General features: G+C 33.0%; 1 protein-coding gene across 1 annotated transcript; it reads left to right on the top strand.

The window, feature by feature from the left end:
* The first annotated feature begins 8,420 nt into the window (after positions 1 to 8,420).
* LOC136235651 (uncharacterized) lies at positions 8,421 to 14,689 on the top strand. The gene is made up of 5 exons (XM_066025486.1): positions 8,421 to 8,867; positions 9,694 to 9,764; positions 13,726 to 13,831; positions 13,951 to 14,083; positions 14,258 to 14,689. Exons 1-5 carry the CDS (start codon positions 8,791 to 8,793, stop codon positions 14,432 to 14,434), a joined length of 564 nt encoding a protein of 187 aa, XP_065881558.1. The 5' UTR covers positions 8,421 to 8,790; the 3' UTR covers positions 14,435 to 14,689.
* Positions 14,690 to 16,059: the final 1,370 nt, after the last annotated feature.

Here is a 16,059-nt window from a genome sequence, read left to right as displayed (position 1 = left end):
TATTTGACTGATACAGTTTAACTTTGCCGATGTGGTGATTGACACATCATCAAGATAACATTTTTTGCTGTGCCGGCTGCCTAGGCGTCCACTTAGGGCCTCCAATTTAGGGGCTTCCAATCCAAAATTTATTCTATTACAATTAGGGGTACTAACGAGCTGATGAACCGATGATAGCAAACCTAGGTTTTTAGTGAAGTGTCAATTTAGCTCTAACGTACAAAATGTTACCATTCTCACATCAATATTTATGAAATGGTGCAATGAAATGGCACTGTAATTTTCATATTAACTGGTCTCTAGCCACTTTTGCATAACCTGCTCACATCCCACTATATATGGATGTGTATCTTTCGAAGAAATTTATATTGCAAAGTTGCGTAAAATATCATGCATTCTGAGACTACCATCGAGCAACAAAAACGATTTCTGTAGTTTATGAATGATCGATTCAACTCTATCTTTTGCATCCGCATGCTTTCCACATTTTCAAACAATTGTAACCCCTTCCCATAATAGACCAAATATTCAACTGGAACATTATTGATCTTCGGGAAACAAGCAACATAGATGAAAACATGATTGAGCTTTGTCATCATTAACGAGATCATAACTCGACCGAATTCTAGAATACCCTTAGAGATTCGACTTCTGTAGCTTTAGGAGCGAGACATTCCGTGTAGCTTTTACCTCGTATTTCAAAGCAGTCACAAGAGTTACAATGATAATAGGTAAACCGCCACATTCATCTGCGATATATCTTACATTGTCATACAGCTTCAAATAAATGATCTCTTTCAATTCTCTGAATAAGCTTCTTTGCCAATGTGATTTTACCCGTTCCTCCCATGCCACAAATGCTACACATCCTCACCTTCTCATCCTTTACCGCCTCCCGAACTTTGTTCACAAGTGATGCGCTCAACTCAAATTTCGTATAACCTGTGAGTTATCATAAAAGAAGCATAACTAAATAAAAATTACAAACTATTTTTTGTAGAAAAGTAAATAACAATCTGTCATTTTAGCTAAAGTTCCCAATCTGTAAGATGAATTTAGCTCCTAAGTTTGGTGGTGGACGATCAAAGGTAGTACCAAAATCTGGTGCAGTTTGGACCTGTATTTGAATCTCCAGAACCAACTCACAGGCATGCTTAAACGTGACCATGGATGTATTATTTAATCTCCCACAAAGTCTTTAAATTGCAAGATCTGAAACACAAATTCTTTAGTATAAAGTTAATGGGGTTTTTGGTAACCAAATTAAGTACTTGAAATTAATATATTAAGTGTTTATTAATTTTTAATTTGTTTGATAACATTAAGTTTAAAAAAAATCACTTATTCTAGTAAAGTAAAAATATTTAAATTAAAATTTTAAGTTGAACATTATCGACTAATATTTTAAACTTTTAAGTCGAACATTATCAACACTTAAGATCAATATTTATTTTTTCAACACCTAGCTTTTAGTTTTATCAAATAACATTTAAGTTAGTTCATAAAAACATGTCAAATAGTTTATCATTGGAAAAAAAAACATGAGATTCTTGATCATTCAGATTTTTGGTGGATTGATCCCCTAATCTTACAGTACAACATATTAAGAGCTTGACCTTTTTTTTTGTCACATTAAGCCACTGGTGACTAGAAAATACATCTTTGAATATAAAACTCGGTTAATAAAGCATTATTAATTTCATTTGCATTTCAAATCTACAACTTGAAAGTAATTTTTTTATATACAATTTCAAATACAGATGAAATTCTTTTAACTGAATTAGATGTTAACAATTAACTAATTTTGCAAGAGAGGGCTTAATGTGATCAAACATAAATTATTTGGGGTTGGTGTGTCAAAATAAAAGATTAGAGACTTAATCCACCAAAATCGGAATGATAAGAGACCTCTAGACGTGGTTTGCCTTTATTCTTCCCATTGATGATTTTTATTAATCGAAGCTGAGACCGAGAAATTAAAGCTCTGAGCATCCCAACTAGGTTGGCATCCTTAGAAACCCTAAAAACAACCGGGCCCAAATATTATTAAAAGAAGGATAAAAGGGGCAAAGTCTAAAAAATAATCAACCTTAAAACATGCAAAACGAAACTGGAAAAACAAACAATCCAAAATCAAGCAATTAAGTAAACCTATTGACTCAACTAGCAAATATCATCATTAATACCTCAGTACAAAAATCCAAAGCCAACGTCTGTGAATTGCATGAGCTCTCAATCGTTAGTATCAGAGCCAATAAGATAGAAGTATGATTCGTTAAATTAAAAAGTATAGAGGGAAGATCATCTAATCATGGAAATACCTTCAACCTCTACTTCTACTCTCCCATCCAACTTTCTTCTTCTCTTCATATTCCATCTTCCTTTAGACAAACCAGGATCTCAAAGATTGAAAATCTTGTGGAATACTCTTATGTTACAGAAGATGCTCAAATACACTCCACTAATTTGCCCTTTATTAATCCTTACAACACATATAGACGTGATTCTTCCATCACAAGAAGTATCAGGTCTTTGATCTCTAGCAGAAGACCACATGCTAAAGAATATGTCCAAATTTCAAAGATGGACCAATGCTTTCTTAAGGCCACCAGTACAGAACAATATGTCACCTTATAGATTCCTACTTCTTTCATTTCCAAAAGGAGGCAAGAAGGATACTCTCATTTCCATCTTGGAGCAATACAAGTTATTCTGTCTCTTCATGGTAGGAAGTGTCTTCCAATTACAACAAGAGTAAGCTTGTTAGACACCAAATTTCTTAAGTTCAAACATGTTGTCATTGGCACAGTTTTAAAAACATTGAATGATTGCAATATTGTTTTAACCTTTTCCCAAATTTCAACCTTTCACTACATGATCCTAATCTTCCTTACACATTTAAGTTCCAAGTGCAATTAAGTGGTATTAAAAAAATCCCTACAACTATTGCAGCAACAGTTCATCACCAACTAATTTATCGACTTTAAAATCATGCTATCGACATGCCAACACATGGTACTTCATCTGAAGCATTGTTCTTGATTGCTGAAGTAGAAGATAATCCAACGATGTTTCAAATTCCTTGATAGATCTTCAGAGATGAGATTGTTCAGTCGATGCCCCTTGAATGACTTACTACATATGAGAAATTACATCAAATTTCTCAGTCGGTCCAAACCACTCCTTCCTTTTTCAAAAATAGAGAGAATGAGCTGGTAAAGATAGTTTTTCAACCTCCAAAAAACTTTTTACACCAAGCCATGATGATCTCTCCAACTTATTTTCCCAGGGAGAATAAAATTACTATCCATAGTTTTGAGCTTGATGGTCGCACATTTATGTTTCCCACATAAATGGTTATTTTTATCTAGGATATCCCTGATAGTGGGATGTGTGATCTATCATGTACATGTTTAGAAGATCTTAACTCTGATGAAGATTTTTTATTGATCACTCTCGCAGGAAAACAACAAAACCTTCCAAGAAATGAGTTTGTCACTCGTCTTCAACTAGACCTCCAAATAAGCCTGATGGTGACGATCCTCCCTAAATCGACATACGTCCCAAGAAAGATACTATTCTAGAACCTCAATATAAGTCCATTATAGCCTATTTGAAGCCTCTTGGCATCTATCAAAAAGAGTTTGAAATCCTTGCAAAGTTGGAAAGATGATGTAACCCTTCTCCGCTTATTCATCCTCTAATACAACCACCTCTCGTACAACCCTGCATGATGAATACCACTTTTATCCCAGAGGATTTCCCTCCCCTGACCAAACAAATCAATACTCAATCCAAAATAATATATTTTCCTTATGTAACTTCCAGCACTGTTACTCACACCGATCACTTTGAGGAACCTAAACCATTTGAATATGTGCTAAACTGATAATGTCATAGCTCAAATTAGACATCTCCAGAAGATTGATCAGAAATTGGACCATATGGTTTCCTCTCAAAACCATATATCCTAAAAAGTTGATTCATTAACAAAGTTTGCCCAAAAAACACAACATGATCTAACCCAACAGATCTAAAAGGTTGACAATACTATTCAGACTTTGATTTCTCAGTGAAGATTTGGCCAGGAATTCAACCAAAAGGAAACATAAATTAGGAGGTTGAAAAGATCAATTAGCCCAAGTGGAAGCAGATTTAGCAAAAGGTCAATCTCGATTATCAACTTCTCCTCCAGATTTTGCTGATACATTTTTTAGGCCTTCTCATCATTTTTCACATTTTCCGCCTCCAATACAAGCCTATAATCCTTTTTAGTTAATCCATGAACAACTTTAAGCTCCACCTACAAAAGTTTTATCTTCTTTCGGCTCATTTGAGGAAGATTCTCCCAAACCAAAACATCATAGGCCCTCAAAAGATAAACAACCTATATTCTCTAATATGACCTCCACCATTAACAATTTCACTCCTGCCCCCATAATATTTTTCAGACTCTTGAGAAGGAATGTCTGAGGATGTTTCTTCAAAACCTATTGTTGACATGGCCGATATTACCTAAATACATATGGCTGATGATAAACATTCTTCTAAACCAACCCTTGGTGTAACAAAGCCCACAATTGAAGAGCTAGTTGATGAGGATTTTATGTTTTACGAGGAACCCAGAACTACTAAACTAACATCTGGTCACTGGTTCACAATTGATCATCTCCCTCTCTATCGATGGAGCGACAATCTCCATGAAATGGCAACATGGATAGATCTATAGATTACTAAACCAGACATTACCATGAAGGGGGTGCTCAATGAATTTTTTTTTTTCCGATTTACAGGTACTCTATAGGGATGGTACCAAAGTCTTGGACTATACAAATGGTAGCTTTTCTCAATCTTCCAACTGTTAGTAATGCTCTTAGAGAGATTCATTAATAGTTCATTTGTTATCCCAAAAAGTATCACATCGAGATGAAAATAAGAGCTCTTTGATATGAAATATTGTTCTCTGAAGAAAAAGGATATTGATTTTCACTGTCAAAGAATGGTGAAGAGATATTACATGGTAAATATGTATAATGATCTGAATCTTTGGTATAAACTCTAATACCAACAACTGGGAGCTCCTATAATTCACACTGAAATGAAGGCCTCTTATACTTATAATGGCCACAACGTGGTTCTTTTATTGCAAGGAGACTAGAAACTAGGATCATTATTTAAGACATGATATGATTAAATGAAATTAAGAAAGTATTTTGGAAAGAGAGAAGGATTTAGAAAGCCATAACTTTTATTATACGAATGGTTTTTTATAATGGAAACTCAAGATGATTCGTGGACTCACCGAAAGTTGGGATAAAAGTAAGCCCCACGATATTATGGGAGCATGTGTGATGTTTCACAACATGATTGTTGAAGAAGAGCGACACACATACTTGAGAACCTATCCTGAAGAAGTATTTGCTCTAGACGTTAGGGAAGACCTTGAACATGAACATGTTCAAGATTTTCGGAGTATTTCGCACAAGATTTAGGCATCAGTGATAAAGCGAACCACAAGAGATTCAAATATGATTTTGTGGCGTAGACGTGACAACATTTCAAAATAATAATTGATCATCGCAAAATGTTATATTTATTTTATCATATGTAATCTCATTCTTTCGATTATACATGTTAAGCCTTTTATTTCCGTAATGTATTGTTTCAATTAATACTCCTTTTGTTTTTTTTTTATTATATGACGTCTTTGGTTTTTTAAATTGTTCTTTTTTATATGTCATTTTGTATTTCTAATGCACTTTTAGAAATATTTTCTCAATTTTGTCCTTATTTATAGTAAGAGAAAATTTTAGTATTAATACAAATAATCCTAATTAAATCATAAAGATTAAGAAGAGAGAGAATTTTTGCATAGGAAATTGAAATTTAGAAAGATGTATTAAGAGTAAATTAATTATTTTAATTGTGTAATTAATGTTGCATTGGTGTTCATGAAAAACTTTAAACGATATAAAAAAGAACAAAAGAAGTAATAATTATACATGTTAGGTTTTTATTGCTTTTTTATTCAATTAATAATGCATTCAATAAATTTTATTCGATTAATAATATTAATCAACATCATTTTTAGTAAATTCAAACAATTTATTCAATTAGCCGTTTTTTCAAATAATAATAAATATTGAATTAATATTTTATTGGAAAATGCGATTACCGTTGTCAAGAAGACGGAGCAGGTTGTTCGTGAATGGAGAGAAGCTCGATCCTGTTCGAGACAGCAAAGCAGGGTTGCTGCTGGTGTTGATGTTGTTTGATAGCAGGCACTGTCTATGGGTAGGGAGAAGTGTAATGTGGATTCTTCTATCTTCAATGAGACGGGTCGACTTGGAGCATTTGGCTTGCTTTAGCTGTTACGGTTAGGGGCAAGTTTCTGCTTCATTAGCTGAAGCGTTGGCAATCAGACAAGCGTTAGGCTATTTTAATGTTTAATTCGAGTCTGATGCAAAATTAATTACAGAAAGGATTGAGTCATTCTCTATTGGATCATTCTAAGGTAGGGGTGTGATTCGTATTCGGAAAATTATGATTGAACGTCCAGATTTTTCTGTGACTTTTGTTCATATACTAGCGAATGGTGCAGCTCATGCTATGGCACGACATGCACGTTCCAATGTTAGTTTTTTTCCAGTGATTTTTCTTTACCAAGTTAGGGTCTGTTTGGTTTAGCTATTCGCTAATAGCTGTTGCGGTTGCTGTTAGCTGTTTGCAGTATGCTGTTAACTGTTGCTGTTAGCTGTTTGTTATTTGTTGTTTAATTACCAGTGTGGTAAAATTATATTGAACTGTTCCTGTTCGGATTTAAAATGTCTAAAATGGACACGTTCTAAATTAATCAAAAATGAAATTATAAAAGGGAAAATATGAAAAAAGACCTATAACGTTTACAACTATGAATAATTTTACTCTTAACGTCTAAAATTATGTAATTTTACCTATAACGCTACCAGCTAAGAGCAATTTTACCCCTAATATTGATAAGTTTGGTTGATTTCAGATATTATTAGAAAACATAGATATTTTATTTCCTATTCTACATCAATTGCACATATCAGTAGTTCTAAAAAAGAGATTTCATATTTTTTTTTGTGATTTAATAATAAAATTTAAAATTAATATTTATAAATTCGTTAAAATATTTGATTTTTTTTGTTTAACTCGTACAAAAGCCAATATACTTCTTTTATTTTCTTAATTTTTTTTACTTCTAATCTATGTTTGTGATTTGTTACTAACGATGATAAAATGGTAGGCATGTGAACTGAAGACAGTTTGATAAATTATTTCTCAAATAATTGCTCCTAGCTGTAAATGTTAGATGTATTTTTTCACCTTATCCTATTATAAAATAAAAAATGTGTTACACAAATTAATAAAAATAATCTATATAAAAAATAAAAAAATTATTGAACGTAATGAAACTTTGTTCTTCTAGTAATTATGTTGTAAAAATATAAATAATGTTAAAAAATAAACATATTTTGTGGAAATAATATTGATAATTTTGTCAATAACAAATAATTACAAACAGTTGTTTATGAAACGCTCCAGAAAACTGCAGGTTCTAGAGAAAATGCTAAACGCTGCGGTTATATAAACATAACCAAACACCATATTTTCTACGGTTTGGAATGAAACGTTTAACGCTCATCCGAAAAGCTGAAATAAACACCCTCTTACTTGGTACCAATTCTTTATAATGACTCTATTTTAGTTTAATGGAAGCTATCTCGTTTCAAAAAAATTTATTATATTGGATAAAATTAATTATTAAATATAGATAATGAATTATAGTGTTTTATTACAAGTAAATGCCTCAAGATAAATGGTACAAGGAGTGTACCTAATGGTAGTTGTAACTAATGCTCTTACATAGATAAAAGGCAAAAAGCATCATTGGACCCCTGATCTTTCATTTTTTGGTTTATTAAACCCTTAATCTTTTATTTGGACACATTAAGCCCCTGATCATTTATTTTTGGTATCATTAAGCCCTTCATTACCAAATTAGTAAGTTGTGAACATCTAATTCGGCTAACAAACTGTTATTTATTGTACCTACATTCGAAATTTGTATTTTTTCACTATTTGAAAGCAGTTTTGGATGTGTAATGCGGTTATAGGAAAATCGTAAAAACCTTAATTCAAACTGTAAAAAATATATTTTTTAATAATATCAAATACAAATGAAGTTAATAACATATTTTTAACAGAATTAGATGTTTACAACTTATTAATTTGGTTATGAAGGGCTTGATGATACCAAAAATAAATGATCAGGGGCTTAATGTGTCCAAATAAAAGATTAAGGACTTAATGAATCAAAAAATGAAAGATCAAGGGCCTAATGATACTTTTTGCCTAGATAAAATTAAAATCCTGTGCCAGAATTGGTACGCCACGTTAACCATATCTTCCATCGGTAGCGAGTATTGAAGGAGAAAGAGGCGAAACCGTCCTCTCTGCGTGCTCTAATCATACTTCTTTCTTTCCTTATCTGCAACACCACAGAATAACTTCCAAACTGCTTTTCCTTTCCTTCCTCGTGCTTTTTTCTGAACCCGAGAAAGGAATCTCTGATCTCTGTCTGTGTTGAGGACGCAATCAAGCAGACACATTCAATTGGAATAGTTTATGGGTTCTGTCCTTTTTTGAATTGGATCCCGAATTGATTCGTTTCTGATTGAAATTTGAGTTTCAAAGAAGGGTTGGAGAGAGGGAATTAGTAAACCGGGGAAGTTGCTTGAATTTCTTTTGAAGAGAGCGAAGAGAATGCCTGTATCTGTGATTGGGTTGAGTTCTTGGTTTAAGACTAAGATCCTCGATCCTCTCTACCTTATTCTCAGCAGGTTTTAGTTATTTCGTCTTCCTGTTCCTTCGATCTATTTATTGATTTTGATTTTGATGTATGCATTTCAAGTGTTTGAGTGTGGATTTTCTTACTCGATTTGACTGTCCTTGAACTTATGTCTCGTCAGCTTCTTAATTATCGAGGTAGTTCTTTGGTTTAGTTCAATTTGAATTATACATTTTGTTTTTGAAATCATATGTTCCAAAAAAAAAGGACTTTATTCATTTTAAGGGGTCGTGGTTCTTCTGAGTTCTGGATATTGTTATATATCTCAACCTTTTTTTTAATTTGTTTTTGGTTGACTTGATGACTATGTTGCAATGAATGTGTGGTCATACGAGAAAGAATCTGTTGAGGAATGAAATAATTAGAACGAAAGTAGGGGTTACATCTAACTTGGAAGAGGGTGATTGAAGATGGTGATTGAGAGTGATATGAGTTTAATGGGGATTTAGGAAAATATGGCAGCGGATAGGACTGAGTGGAAGAAGAGAATTTATTTCGTGACTAAAGCTTTGTTGTTGTTGTTTTTGGTTGACTTGATTTGAATTTTCTTCAAAGGATCAATCATAAAGCTAAAAGAAATTATTAAGATTTTTCTACCCCGTGTAGAACTATCTGTCACTTTCTAATCTTTTCAATATTAAGTCCTAGGTCAATTAGAAAGTCTGTTCTATTATTTATTCTATCACTTGCTGGTCAGGTGATGCTTTACAAGGTTGGGTTTTATTCTTTTTTATATGTTGGTGGCTGCTAATTGTGATTTATTTTATTAAGGAAGTTGTGGATTTATTAGTATGTGCTTTTCTTTTTCCTCTTTGCAGGGGTACAGAACCTAAACAATTGGCTTTCTCTGCAGCCCTTGGAATTACTATGGGAATATTTCCTATATGTGGTATGAAGTTTCTTAATTAGTTGTATTTTATTAACCTTAAAATCAATTAAACAGTTTGAAATACATGTTGCTAAGGTTAGAACTACTGAACTGACTATACATTTATTTCCTTTCTCTTCTCTTCTGGGTGGTGGACTAGTTACACAGACATATCACTGAATGATTTTGTTACCCATGGAGCTCTGTATTAAGTTGCATTGTACGAATAGAAACTCTCTTGATTGTGGTCATGTTGGATGAGTAACTAGCTTCAGGAGACTTAAACATTGAAAATTGGCTAGATTTAGTCTATAGGAGTGATAGCAGCAGTTGCACTTAACTCACGTGGTAGTTTGAAGTTTCATTGCATAGGTTTAAACTTTTTTATTCGCTTTATAATTGCTATTTGAATCACGATATATTAAAACCATTATAACCCTCTATCTTATATATCTCACTCTTTTTTTAGATTAAAGAGTTGAATTGGAAATTGGCATTGAGTTCCCAAACTGAAGGAAGGAAATTAGAAGTAGGAATCAGGGCTAGAGAACTAAGTCATGGTGTAATTTCCGTAGGAATCCTTGGTAAAGGAAGATGAACTAGCATATCAAAAGGAATAAAAGATTGGGGAAAGTGGGATTCTAGTCAGAGGACCAGCATGTGCTAAGATTTTCTATAAAACTGAAAATTAAGTGTTGAATATTATAAGTGCTATTATATGATGTAAAATTTTAGTTGAAAATGTTTAACTTAAAGTGTTAAGTTAAATATTTTGACTTATCAAAATAAGTGATTTTAACTTAATTGACTAACTTAAGTGGTGGAAAAATAACCTTTATCAAACACACAAGTGCTTAACATTTTAATTTAAGTGATTAAATGAGTTATCAAACATAAAAGTTTGCCTTTGGAATTGAAGTTTAATTTGGTAGCCCCCTGTGCTTGTATGTTGGACATTAATGATTATTGCCACTTTGAACTTTGATCAGTTCCTTTCCTTTCTTCTATGCCATTGATGCGAGCGATCTATGTTTCCATGATATGTGCAACCATGGGCTTTCTTTTCACATAATTAAGCTACTCCTCGCTGTAATTTTGGTTCATTTTCGCGAGCTTGCTTCTTTGCTATTTAGTTAAACTCGGCTTCTTTGGACTTCCATAGCTGGAAGTCTTTGAATAAACTTAGCAAGAAAGTAGACACTTCCTGAGAGTAACTTTTAGGCTTTAAGTGCCTTAAAAAAGTAAGTTATAGTGTATGGGTAAAAGTCTAGGTTCTGTATCATAACATTTTTCATGATAAACAAGGAAAGACAAAAAAAATTCTGGCATGTTGTAGGTGCAAAAGTTATCCTCCCTGGATGTCTTCTATAAATTTGATAACCATACTGAGTCTATGATAATAACACAATTTGATGTCTAGAAAATATCCATATGCTTAGGAATATTCATTCATTACTGGTTAAATAAAATAGCCTGTTCAAAGTAGTTATTCTTTTTTATGTGATTCTGTTTGGACTTTGAAGCAACTTTAAGAAATCATTTGCTCTAGAAGATATTTTATTTCTTAATTGGAGTAGCTAAATGAGCTATTGAGTATCTTGATGTGACCAGACCAAGTTAGTTGTAAAGAAAGCTCTTGGGTAAAAGAGTTAACTTTTCCAGATACTTAGTTGTGTTTACTGTAAAAAGAAAATGAAAACTGTATGTACTCAACTAGATTTCTATCTGCATCTTCTAGCATGAATTGTGATTATTCTTGAAGTCCCTATTTACTCTAGGATTTTCCGTCTTCATTTGTTGCTGAAACTGACTATATTTGAGATTCTGTCTTTTGAAATCTGCTGGCTTAATTGCAAACCGATCTATTCAGTTCATTTTGCAAGGCTATTCTTTGTGTAATGGCTGTTTTGCAAAGTTGAGAGACAGTGGTCATATGTATGATTGGGTGAGATTTTGTGCTGTATGTTGCAGGCAGTAGCTTGAATTGCAAGGTGAATAACTAGAAAAAGGTATTGGCTGAAAGTTGCATAATACAGTTAGGCCTGGTTACGGTTCATGAACTGTTGGGTCAGGTTAGAAAAATTTTGGAACCAGAAACCGGAGCCGAGCTGCCAAAAGGACGGTTCATGAATTGTTAGTTCTGGTTTTCTTATGGTGCTGAATCTTAATTGAAAAATTAATTTATTTTAGGGGAAAGTACAAAAAAAGAAAGTTTGCAGTTTGGCTGATTTGCAAATGCAGATCGGTGGTTTTAAAAGTTTGCAAACTCTGGTCTATGTTTGTGTAATTTGCAGCTGTGAGTCAATCTCTGAGTCAAAAACACTTGTTTGTAAACTTTTAAACCACAGGTGCGTCCTTGCAAATCGACCAAACCACACCTTTTTTTGTAAAATGTTTAGTTTAGAAAACAAAATTTTTTAGAATAAAAATGGCATGAACTTAATCTTTTAGAAAAATTTGATGCCTACAGTACATATAGAGTTGAGTTCAATCATTGATTACAATAATTTAAGTGATAAAGAAGATTGAGTTTCACTAAATTTATTACTTCTCCGCAACTAAACTTTATGTTATTATGGATAATATTAACTTGTTTTTAATTTACAAAATTCAATTTATGCAAAAATTATTATCATAATTATAAGTTTATAATTCAGTGTAATATTATTATGAACTTATCAATCAATTTTTAATATCATGAAATAAAATTAGTCTCAACTATTTATTTATTAAGTAGAGTTTTAATAGTAATATAAATTTTAGAATTCATCTTCAAAATAATATTTCATTTTTATTTAATTAATTTCTAAATATCACGGTTCAAAACCAGACTCAGAAGTCTAAACCAGAACTGCCAGTTTCAGCGGGCTAAAATATGGAACCTGAACCAAATGGCTTAACATGGTTCTAGCATAGTTCAGGTTCTGTTCAGGGTTTAACCTGTCTGGTTATAGTCACTCCTATGTGCAGTCAATTTTGGTATTGTGTGACTGTAAATATCGTGTCAGGGAAAAAGGGGACTAGTGATTTTACAGATTCATAATAATTGATTATGTTTTTATTTAGGTATTGTGCCACTGGAAGTAAATATATTATTGAACTATAGGATTAGTGATTTTACAGATTCTTAATAATGTAATATAAAGTGATTTCGAGTCTTAGGAGCGGCCTCTTGCCCAAAAAATTGGCAGGGGGGCCCCAATACACCTTTTGGTGGGACCCCTCCCCGGACCTTCGCTTAGCAGGGACGCGTCGTGCACCGGGCCGCCCTTTTTTTATTGTGCAACGGAAAGTAAATATATTATTCAGCTATGCGATAAATAAGCAGAAACATCCTAGAAGACACTGACGATTGCTGTAATTCAATTTGTAATCATAGTTTTATGCTTCTGATTAGGGTAAAGAATAAAAAAACACCTGTGGATTGTCCGAGTTGCAAACTCAGTCCCGTGGTTTAAAAGTTTGCAAACACATGTACTTGGTTTGTGCAGTTTGCAAACTCTCCGTCAAAAAATGTTATCGTGGTTATTTACTCCAAAAGGCAGCAATCTGGAGAATGTATAATGACCGATTTTGCAAATTACCTTATATATAAGGCCTGATTTAGCAAATTAAATAAACAAGTATTTTTCAACCGACAGATTGACTCACAGATCCTTTAACAGCAACCTGCATAAACTACAGACTTGTGTTTGCGAAGTTTTAAATCACGGGACTGAGTTTACAAATCAGGCAAACCACAAGTATTTTCTGTTGTACTTTACCCTTCTCATTATGTGGGGTTTCCATATTTTCTTTATAACATTTTGGCTGTTTAGATTAAGTGAGTCTATTAACTATTTTCATGGGTTGGCTAATAATACCTATTAAATACATGCCAGCTGCAATTATCTGTGGCTTCTGCTATCGAATTTTTAATGTTTAGAGAAGATAAGACGAAATAAATTGGACTTCTTTCTTGAACTAATGTTGTCATTTTCAGGAGTTACTGTCTTGCTATGTGGGGTGGCTATTGCATTGCTTGGGTCTTTCTGTCATGCTCCAACTGTAATGTTAGCTAATCTTGTTGCAACGCCCATAGAGTTGAGGTATTTTTGCTTTCTTCTTCATTATTTTGCATTTACTTTTAACTTTGATAACTTAATTTTGATTTTACTATGGGTTGGCTAATCATTTTTATAATTGATTTCATGTTTTTCCTTTTAAGTCTTATAATACCCTTCTTGCGCTTTGGTGAATTCATCACTGGTGGGTCGCATTTTCCATTGACATCTGATGCTTTAAAGAAGGTTCTGACTGGTCACGCTTCAGATGAAGTCTTATTAAGCATTGCCCATGCGGTATGTACCTGAATTGATGCCTTTTAAGTTCATTTTGCTTGCTCTTATCATATATTTTACATATTCAAGCGTGTGTGTTTTTCGCATCACATCACTGCACAAAGTTGTTAATTTTGTTTGCTGAAAAGAATACCTTGATGCTTGTTGAAAACAATGAATGCAACCTTTTCGCAGTTGATGGGATGGTTTGTGGCGGCTCCTGTTATTTTGGCTGGTCTGTATGTAATATTTTTGCCGTGCTTCAAGGTGTTGGTTCGCAAGTTCAGCTCTACTCCAGGAAGCCCGATTAAATCCCCCAAGTCGGTTAAATCACCCAAGTCGGAAGTGAGGCTTAAGGTAAGAGATGTTTGATTGACGTAATTTTCTCTGCTTAAGAAAAGAAAAGAAATTAACATAATGATATCCACACGTATGTATATATAGAGCTCATCGACAAGTGGTTTGTATATAACGGTAGATGAGCACCTATGATGTATGATTGATTCCTCAATTTTCTGGGAAGGAATCCAAAAAACTAGTGTTTATGTTTCTCATCATCATTCAATGAATGTAATTTGTACTTCAAGGAACTGAGTTCTTTATAAGGAGATTGAAAAGTTTATTAAATTTGGGTTGAATTTATTTTCATTATGTGAATGATTAGAGGAAACTGAATTTGTTTTTGTTGAAATTGTGAATAGGGAAAGTGATGATTCATTTCTAGTCCAGTTTGGTGTTCTTTCTAGTGTTATTGTCTATACTAATGCTTACAAATAGATAGATCAATTGTCAAATGCTATGTAAATGTTTTAAAGTGATGATTCAGTTTTCATTATATTTTAAACACCTTCTTGAGCTGTCTCAGTTTGTTAGAAGCTCGTATTTAAAAATGTGTTCAGAATTGGACAAGATATTCAGCCGGATTTATATTTGAGTTATTGGTCATTTGGTTCAATCAAATAACTCGGGTTGGTCAGATCAGATGATGTAGTAAAAAAAGTAGCTTAGTTATAAAGCAGCTTCTTTTATATATATATATATAAAAGTTAGAAAGCAGTTTCACCTACACCCTGATGTTTACAAGAGACTTCTTTTATATAAATTGCAATTGTATTTTTTCTAACTGTAACTTAATAAGCTCTATGGATTCATCATCTATCATGTTTCAGTTTGATTATAATAATTTCTGATCAAACTAGTAGTATTTTAAAAATTAAGCTTTGCATTACTTAGGTTAAAAAAAGCTAAAAAAGCCAGTGACTTACAGAAGTAATGAAACATAAGATTCAACATTCCTTTAAAAGTAATAGTTTTTGTTTTCTTTTTAAAAACGAGGTCATCTCAGATCCTCATTGGAGAAATCACTTCAAACATAAGAAAAAAAAGACTTTACGCTCCAAGAGTTCATCAATCACATGCGAATAGAAGAAGCTAATCGGATGAAAGATAAACCTATAACTTTACCTTCTAATTCTGTTGATGCTAACATTATTGAAACTATTGATGTTCCTAGAAAGGCAAGAAATATCAAAAGGGTGGTCGTCCAAATAAGTCTTCAAGAATACCAATGAGAAGATACAAAAGATGCAATTAGTTGTTACTTCTGTGGGAAAATTGGGCATAAGGTGTACCAATGTTACCATAGGAAGAACCAAACTAATACAACTCAAAAACCAAATGTACAAGCTACACCACTGACAAACCTCTTGGAAAATCAGGAGATCGTTGTTACAGTAGTGACTAGTAGACCTGTTCACGGGTCCGGGTATCCGTCCAGACCCGTGTTCCTTGAGTCGAGTTTGGATATGAAAATTTATCGTTAGGTCCAAGCCCGTTAAAGCCCGTCTCTTTTTTGGACGGGGTTGGGATTTATAAAAAAATAGCACGGACCCAGTCCAGTCCGGTCTGACCCGTCTATTAATATTAATTAATAAAATTATATATTAATATTTATTTTTATATAACTTTAATTTTTTATAATTAAAAATTATACAAAT

Source organism: Euphorbia lathyris, chromosome 7, assembly GCF_963576675.1.
Source record: "Euphorbia lathyris chromosome 7, ddEupLath1.1, whole genome shotgun sequence".
In the NCBI taxonomy this organism is placed as follows: Eukaryota; Viridiplantae; Streptophyta; class Magnoliopsida; order Malpighiales; family Euphorbiaceae; genus Euphorbia; species Euphorbia lathyris.
Note: the sequence above shows the minus strand (reverse complement) of the source record. Positions and strands in the feature narration are given on the sequence as shown.